Source organism: Oncorhynchus keta, chromosome 22, assembly GCF_023373465.1.
Source record: "Oncorhynchus keta strain PuntledgeMale-10-30-2019 chromosome 22, Oket_V2, whole genome shotgun sequence".
Lineage (NCBI taxonomy): Eukaryota > Metazoa > Chordata > Actinopteri > Salmoniformes > Salmonidae > Oncorhynchus > Oncorhynchus keta.
In genome coordinates, this window is record NC_068442.1 from 1851691 (window position 1) to 1860151 (window position 8461).

The 8461-nt window shown below is 43.6% G+C and overlaps 1 protein-coding gene across 2 annotated transcripts; it reads right to left on the reverse strand.

Annotated features, from left to right (window-relative positions):
* Positions 1–605: 605 nt before the first annotated feature.
* On the reverse strand, positions 606–8137 carry LOC118400911 (histidine ammonia-lyase-like). Of its 2 annotated transcripts, none has more exons than XR_008075261.1 (6): positions 7578–8137; positions 6886–7015; positions 4212–4307; positions 2284–4055; positions 1694–1803; positions 606–1397 (listed from the first exon to the last, which is right to left on the reverse strand). XR_008075261.1 is itself a non-coding variant. In XM_052474655.1 (6 exons), exons 1-6 carry the CDS (start codon positions 7606–7608, stop codon positions 1380–1382), a joined length of 432 nt encoding a protein of 143 aa, XP_052330615.1. In that variant the 5' UTR covers positions 7609–8137; the 3' UTR covers positions 606–1379. The 2 variants fall into 2 exon arrangements, 1 of the variants encoding a protein (XP_052330615.1); XM_052474655.1 differs by having other exon boundaries at positions 4009–4055.
* Positions 8138–8461: the final 324 nt, after the last annotated feature.

An 8461-nucleotide genomic window follows, 5' to 3' on the forward strand; every position in this document is an offset into this window, starting at 1 on the left:
CGCCGTCTGAGCTTACCCGTCTGCCCAGCGCCGTCTGAGCTTACCCGTCTGCCCAGCGCCGCCAGTCTGCCCAGTGCCGCCAGTCTGCCCAGTGCCGCCAGTCTGCCCAGCGCCGCCAGTGCCGTCAGTCTGCCCAGCGCCGCCAGTGCCGTCAGTCTGCCCAGCGCCGCCAGTGCCGCCAGTCTGCCCAGCGCCGCCAGTGCCGCCAGTCTGCCCAGCGCCGCCAGTCTGCCCAGAGGCGCCAGAGCCCCTCAGCCCAGAGGCGCCAGAGCCCCTCAGCCCAGAGGCGCCAGAGCCCCTCAGCCCAGAGGCGCCAGAGCCCCTCAGCCCAGAGGCGCCAGAGCCCCTCAGCCCAGAGGCTCCCGCCCCTCTGTCCAGTGGGGTCATTGAGAGGGGTTGCCATGGTTAGAGAGCCACGGAAGCGGACAATGAGGCGGACTAAGACAATGGTGAAGTGGGGTCCGCATCCCGCGCCAGAGCCGCCACCGCGGACAGACGCCCACCCAGACCCTCCCCTATAGGTCAAGGTTTTGCGGCCGGAGTCCGCACCTTTGGGGGTACTGTCACGTTCTGACCTTTATTTCCTTTGTTTTGTATTTATTTAGTATGGTCAGGGCGTGAGTTGGGTGGGCAGTCTGTTTGTTTTTCTAGGTTTTGGGTATTTCTATGTTTCTGCCTAGTATGGTTCTCAATCAGAGGCAGGTGTCATTAGTTGTCTCTGATTGAGAATCATACTTAGGTAGCCTGGGTTTCACTGTGTGTTGGTGGGTGATAGTTCCTGTCTCTGTGTTTGCACCAGATAGGACTGTTTAGGTTTTCACTTTTCTTGTTTTGTTTAGTCTGTTCATGTATAGTCGTCTTTATTAAAAACATGAATAACCACCACTCTGCATTTTGGTCCGCCTCTCTTTCACCAGAAGAAAAAACCCTTACACCGAGGGGGTGTGGTAAAGGGCCAATATAACACGGCTAATGGCTGTTCTTATGCACAACACAACGCGGAGTGCTAGGACACAGCCCTTAGCCGTGGTATATTGTCCATATATCACAAACCCCTGAGGTGCCTTATTGCTTTTATAAACTGGTTACCAACATGATTAGAGCAGTAAACATAAATGTATACCACGGCTTTCAGGCAATTAGCATTCAGGGCTTGAACCACTCAGTTTATACTGTAACTCTCAATATATGGCTGTGCCACGTTCCACACCTGGAAAATGACATCAAATACACAAACCTGGTTAAAAGCGTTCTGCTAAATGACCGTCTTTATATTTATTGAATAAATATAGGCTCAGAGTGACATCTATAATGACCACACACTTGCCTTCTGGTCTAGAAGAAGATAATGGACAGCATCGATGTCTGGTGACATGAACCTATCCTTGATCCAGGGCCTGAGATGAGGGGAGAGACAGAGAGGGTGAGGAGAGGACGGGGGAGTCAGAGGGTGGAGTAGAAGAGGTCAGAGAATTGATGGGAGGAGAAGAGACAGAAGGCAGAGGGTGTAGGAGAAGAGGGGGACGCAGAAAGGGGGAGCGATTCAGGGGAGTAGGAGGCAGAGAATGATGAGAAGAGGGGTCACAGGAAGAAGAGGGACATTGGATAAATATTAACCAATGTGCTCAATAATTTCAGGGGACTGAGATGTGTGTTACAGTGTGTACACACTGGCCTGATCTGTTTGACTTACTTTGGTTACACTGCGTACCAGGTCATAGACCTTCTCCAATGGTGTTGTGGTAAGCAGGGGGTGGAAGAACTCGATGCCGTGGCAGGCAGCTAGCAGCTCCATAGCAAGAACTGTAGGGGGAGGTAGAGGGACAGTTTATGGACCATTCATCACAGAATAACACATCATTCACATGAAGATGTTTTTTTCCTGACTGGATGAGTATCATCCGGAAGGGTATTGAACCAGTTATTATACAGGATAAAATGTAAGACAATTCCTATTTCATTTCGTATTAATGGTCAACGCACAGAAATATACCAAAATAGAGAACAAAAAAAAGTATTTTAACGCCGTAATTGTTTCTGTTTGTATGAACTCCGCTACTGCTGTTGTCGGAGTCACTGTAAAGTTACATACTGAGAATATCCACTGTCAGTAGAAGTAAGCCTAGGACATTTTCAAAGTAACTGGATCAATGTTTCCCAATTCAGACTAAGCTGAGCAGCCCTTCAACTATGTAAACATCAGTATGAGCCCCATTAGCTTCCAGTTGTTTGCTGCTCACTATAACGTTTTGGTTTTGAATGGGTGATCAATTTGATACTCACAGCTCGTGGCGGGGAAACTATTCAACCGTTTTCTTTCTTTATTTTTTTATTTCACCTTTATTTAACCAGGTAGGCTAGTTGAGAACAAGTTCTCATTTGCAACTGCGACCTGGCCAAGATAAAGCATAGCAGTGTGAACAGACAACACAGAGTTACACAATGGAGTAAACAATTAACAAGTCAATAATACAGTAGAAAAAAAGGAGAGTCTATATACATTGTGTGCAAAAGGCATGAGGAGGTAGGTGAATAATTACAATTTTGCAGATTAACACTGGAGTGATAAATGATCAGATGGCCATGTACAGGTAGAGATATTGGTGTACAAAAGAGCAGAAAATAAAATAAATAAAAACAGTATGGGGATGAGGTAGGTAAAAATGGGTGGGCTATTTACCGATAGACTATGTACAGCGGCAGCGATCGGTTAGCTGCTCAGATAGCAGATGTTTGAATTTGGTGAGGGAGATAAAAGTCTCCAACTTCAGCGATTTTTGCTTAATTGAAACCTTGTGCAGGCATGCCCCAGCCCAGACTAGAACCAATTAAAATATGTCCTTATTTTTGCTGCTTGTATATGGCACACCCTGATTTGTTTCACCTGTCTTTGTGCTTGTCTCCACCCCCTCCAGGTGTCGGCCATCTTCCCCCGTGTATTGTTCTGGGATTGATTTGCACTTTTCGCACCAAAGTACGTTCATCTCTAGGAGACAGAACGCATCTCTTTCCTGAGCGGTATGATGGCTGCATGGTCCCATGGTGTTTATACTTGCATACTATTGTTTGTACAGATGAACAGGGTACCTTCAGGCATTTGGAAATTGCTCCCAAGGATGAACCAGACTTGTGGAGGTCTACAATTTGTTGGCTGATTTCTTTTGATTTTCCCATGATGTCATGCAAAGAGGCACTGAGTTTGAAGGTAGGCCTTGAAATAAATCCACAGTTACACCTCCAATTGACTCAAATTATGTCAATTAGCATATCAGAAGCTTCTAAAGTCATGACATCATTTTCTGGAATTTTCCAAGCTGTTTAAAGGCACAGACTTTGTATGTAATCTTCTGACCCACTGGAATTGTGATACAGTGAATTATAAATTAAATAATCTGTCTGTAAACAATTGTTGGAAAAATTACTTGTGTCATGCACAAAGTAGATGTCCTAACCGACTTGCCAAAACTATAGTTTGTTAACAAGAAATTTGTGGAGTGGTTGAAAAACGGGTTTTAATTACTCCAACCTAAGTGTATGTAAACTTCCAACTTCAACTGTATGTCCTCTATCGTCTCACTTCGTTTTAAAATGCAGAAAAACTCAGAACTAGGTCCACCAGAATCCTTTGATGCCCTTTTCCCGGGTAAAGGAAGGAAGTTCCCTCCAGAGATGGTCTCCCCTCTCTCTGCAAACACTATTTGATTCAGACATGAGGGTTAAAACTAGCACTGAAGGTAAGAATTGTCAAATTTGGTTTGGGGAATAGTTGGTGAATAGCTCACACACACAGCGAAGGGCACAGGGTTGGCAGAGGCACTGTTGATCTCTGTATTGATACTTTTCTGGGCAAAGTCTATTGTGTTGTTGACAATATCGTGGACCTGGGATGCAAGAAGATAATTCAGACGAGGTTGAGTGAGAATGGTTGAACCATTGAAATAAAATGGGATATATCCATTCGAGTCATTATATTTCCATTGGTTGAACTCTGACCCCATGTTAAGTCACCTGAGGAGTGTAGTGTAGGCATCCTGGACTCCAGAACCGATGGCTTTCTGCATAGAGAAAGACGAAGAAAAATGACTTTATTGTCCAATGATTAGTTTATCCCAACTCCTCTAAAAGACACGCACAAACACAAACACACACAGATTGGAGAGGTTGGAGCAGAGGGTCTGCCATAGTACAGCACCCTAAATCCATTCACCCACCTGTGATCTCTGAGGGGTGGTGGTCTGAGTCCAGTAGGGTGCGGAACCTCTTGGCCATTTCTATCTGTCCTGGATGGCACCACAGGGCGTGGATATCTGGAATGATGGAGGACTGAGTTAGCATAGCATAAGAAAATCAGTCTCTATCATGATGTTTTAGATCGGCTGTTGTGGTTGGCGGTTGGTAAGAGCGTTAGAAATGCCAAAGTTGTGGGTTTATGTCCCGCAGTGATTACTTACACACACTAAGGGCTAGATTCCAAGATCCATGCTAACCGACATCCACATAGCGGTTGTTTTGGCGGTGTCGGAGGTGGAACTGCACTAGAGCTGTCAAATCCACAATCCTTGCATTACCTTATCGCGGACACTGCTATTAGATGCAACGAAACAACACCCAACTTAATATCCAACAAATCCCATGCAGCCAGGTCAGAATTTAATGCAGTCACATTAAAAGTTCCAAAATTTGTGATGTTCTATTGTCTACACCTCGATTAGACTGATATATAAATCCTCCCATTAAAATGAACATGGAAACATGCATTATTTAATCAATACCTCTAACGAGGTAGGTATAATAAGGAAGAGAGTGGTGACACACAAGAGCAGACTCTCAACGATTTCACAGCTCATACCACAGTGACACCCTCAACACTGCCGAAACATACGCTATACGGATATAGACCAATGTTGGATCTGATTGATTCGTGGTCTAAAAATGTATGCACTAGGGTTGAATGGTGCAAACCCGATTACTGATATTTACCAAGATTTACCACCTAAAACCACACCCTTTTCCCAGGGTAACTGTGAGAAACCAGTAAATGATAATACATTATTTATATCAACAGCATGACATGAAATAGATGTGTTAAATGCAGTGTTTTTTTAAATCCAGTTGGATAAACCCTCCAAACAGCCTACCCGACTGCTCGGAGGTGTCCGCATGGTCCTAAAGCACACCATTGCCCTGTTTTGTATCACAATCCAATGATGAAACTTGGGGAACGAAAATGCAATGTTAGATTGTGGGGGGTCTCGGTATGGAGTGCAGTTCTCAATGCATGCAGACATATCATCTCATCTGGTAACTTTTTGTTCTTGTGACAGGTAGGGCTACATTTGCTGCAGCATAGCGTATGCTACTGTAATATAAGAACCGAATGTGGGTCTAATTTACACATCTCCATCTGGCTATCGGAGGTTAACATATTTTCTTATCGTAAAGATAATTGTTTTAATTGCAGCTGCAGAGATTTAAAACAGCCTATCACTTGAATATTGTTGCTTTAAATCAGAGCATGCGCGTCTCTCTCTATCAATTCCATTCAAATTGCATCCGAAATAGATAATCCTGTTCAAAATGTATATATATATATATGTATGTCCTAGCCTACCTCTTTCAGGTAATACATTCAATGCGGTATTAGCCTTATAGAGCGTCTGCTAAATGACTTAAATGTAAATGTAAATAATTAGCTAATGAATGATGGGTTACGCATAATAAGCTTCTAACTTACAGTCTCTGTCTCTTGCGCAATACGCAACACACCTGTGATCTGCTGGCCTCTCTCTTTAAAAAAAAACGCTCCTTAGCTCTTGGAGTCCCATGCAGGAAAAGCTAGCTTGCTGGACCTTCTTTTTTTTAGCATTTCTTATACCAATAGGTTATTCGAAAAGGGACGCAAGCTCTTGTTTTCTGAACGTTAAAGACAGCAGCCAACAGAACTCAAGGTAGTTTGAAAGAAGAGTGAATGTGCGATGGCGGTAGACTATAGCAGTTATTTATTCAGACCCATTCAATCTTCGTGAAGAGAAGTGAAAGCCGTCTGCATCTCATTCTAGTCATATTTTATTTACGCATGTCATTAGAATGATCAAGATAAGGAGAACAAAACGTATTTAATTTAACTGTTGAAAGCGAGGAAGGAATTGAGCAACAATAGAGAGAGAAAGGAGGCAGGCTAATAACATGAATTATACAAATAGGCCCTATTTCAAATTCAAAAGTAATTTGCTAGCCTAAACTTGTAGCTTTGTAGGCCGCATGTGCTGCACCAGAATCACATGTTCTCTCTGCTTTATCATGGTTTGTACAAGGTGCATAATTCCAGTTCATATAATACAGTATAATGCAATACATTACAGTTCACACTCAAAAAGATTAGCCTACTGGAGCTAGTTTCATTTATTTACCCAAGAGAGCATAGAGCTAGCTAAATCTATGGGCTTTTATGTTTTTCTCTCGTGGGTAATGTGCAGTAGCCTATAAGGCTAGTATATAACACACAGTATGTATTGGATAAAGGCACAGTCACAGTTTGTGCTTTTTTGGGCTTGTGCTCATAAAATGTCTTTAATGTAGGGCTCATAAAATGTATTTAAATGCATCAGGCTCAGGTAGCATCAGGCTTGAATGTCCGATCAAAGCTCTAATCAAATCCAGACATAGGTCTATTTATATGCTTTGGAATGACATTTCTGGTTTTGGCAGGAAATTCTGGGTTACCCAGGAGAAGAGTGATCTATTCTCGTGATGGAACATTTGTAAAATACATGGAAAATATTAAACCGTAGTATTCACTCACTGTACTCACTGGTCCGATTTAGCATCTCAGCAGGGCTAACTGTAACCATAACTCTAGATTTAACCCTAACCCTCCCTGCTCACCGCTGTCGAAGGCCTTCGAGGTCCCCTTGAGCACTTCCAGGGTGATAGCAGCGATGATGTCCGCCTACCTGGCGATTGCCAGCAAGTCTTGTGTTTCTTTGATTCCTCTTGTGCCACTGCCCATGGGGTTCTGTAATGCCAATTGTGACAAATGTAATATACATTGTTTGTCATGTAATTTCTAATGTCTGTTGTGACTATAATGCCTTACAGAGAGGGACTGATTAATTTTTTCTTGAAAGCAGGAATCAGGAGGATAGAATTATGATTTGCCAAATGGAGGGCGAGGGAGAGCTTTTTATGCGTCTCTGTTTGTGGAGTAAAGGTGGTCTAGAGTTTCTTTCCCTCTGGTTGCACATTTAACATGCTGATAGAAATTTGGCAAAACGGATTTAAGTTTCCCTGCATTAAAGTCCTCGGGCTACTAGGAGCGACGCATCTGGGTGAGCGTTTTCTTGTTTGCTTATGGTGGAATACAGCTCATTCATTGCTGTCTTGGTGCCAGCCTCTGACTGTGGTGGTATGTAACACAGCTACAAAGAATACAGATGAAAACTTTCTCGGTAGGTAGTGTGGTCTACAGCTTATCATGAGATACTCTACCTCAGGCGAGCAATAGCTCAAGACTTCCTTAGATATCGTTCACCAGCTGTTATTTACAAAAATACATAGTCCGCCGCCCCTGGTCTTACCAGACGCCGCTGTTCTATCCTGCCGGTACATCGTATAACCAGCCAGCTGTATGTTGATATTGTCGTCGTTCAGCCACGACTCTGTGAAGCATAAGATATTACAGTTTTTAATGTCCCGTTGGTAGTTTAATCTTACGCGTAACTTGCCGATTTTATTCTCCAAGGATTGCACATTTGCTAGCAGAATGGAGGGAAGTAAAGGGTTTATTCGATCACCTACAAATTCTCAGAAAGCAGCCAGCCCTTCGGCCCCTCTTTCTCTGCATCCTTTTCACACAGATAACGGGGATCTGGGCCTGTTCCCAAGGAAGCAGTATATCCTTCGCAACGGGCTCGTCAGAGTCATGAAAGGGAAAAAAAGGTTTTTGCTAGTCCTTTGTGAGTAATTGCAATCCTGATGTCTATAAGTTATTTTCGGTCACAAGAGACGGTAGCGACAATATTTATGTACAAATTAGGTTTAAAAAATAAGTTACAAACAACGCAAATAAACTAGAAAAACCAACACAATCGGCTGGGGGCATGTGAAAGTCTGCCTTCTTCTTCAGCGCCATCTTACAGTGATGTGGCTTACGTATGTGGCGTTGCCTCATCTACACTTGGGTGACCATATCTTGCCTTCTCCCAGAGTCAAATGAGAGAGGGGGGGGGGGGCAGATCTCCACTGGCACCAACTGTCCCCTTCTCAGGGACGAAGGACAGGCAGGACACTACGAGGACAAACAATCAGAGATGTTAGAGACAGACCCCACTCAACGAAGTTTGTTTTATTCAATGGCATAATCTAGAAAGATCCTTCTCTGACCCATTTAAAGGAAGCAATGGAACCAAAATAACTAACGGAACCAGCGGAACCAAACTAACTAAAGGAACTAATGGAACCA

Excerpts from the sequence above, each read along its gene's own strand:
- LOC118400911 (XM_052474655.1), bottom strand. The coding sequence starts at position 7,608 with ATGTACCGGCAGGATAGAACAGCGGCGTCTG. Across the intron at positions 4,056-4,211 it reads CCACCCCTCAGAGATCACAG|AAAGCCATCGGTTCTGGAGT; the intron begins GTGGGTGAATGG and ends TTCTCTATGCAG. Across the intron at positions 1,804-4,008 it reads GCCTACACTACACTCCTCAG|TTCTTGCTATGGAGCTGCTA; the intron begins GTGACTTAACAT and ends CTCCCCCTACAG.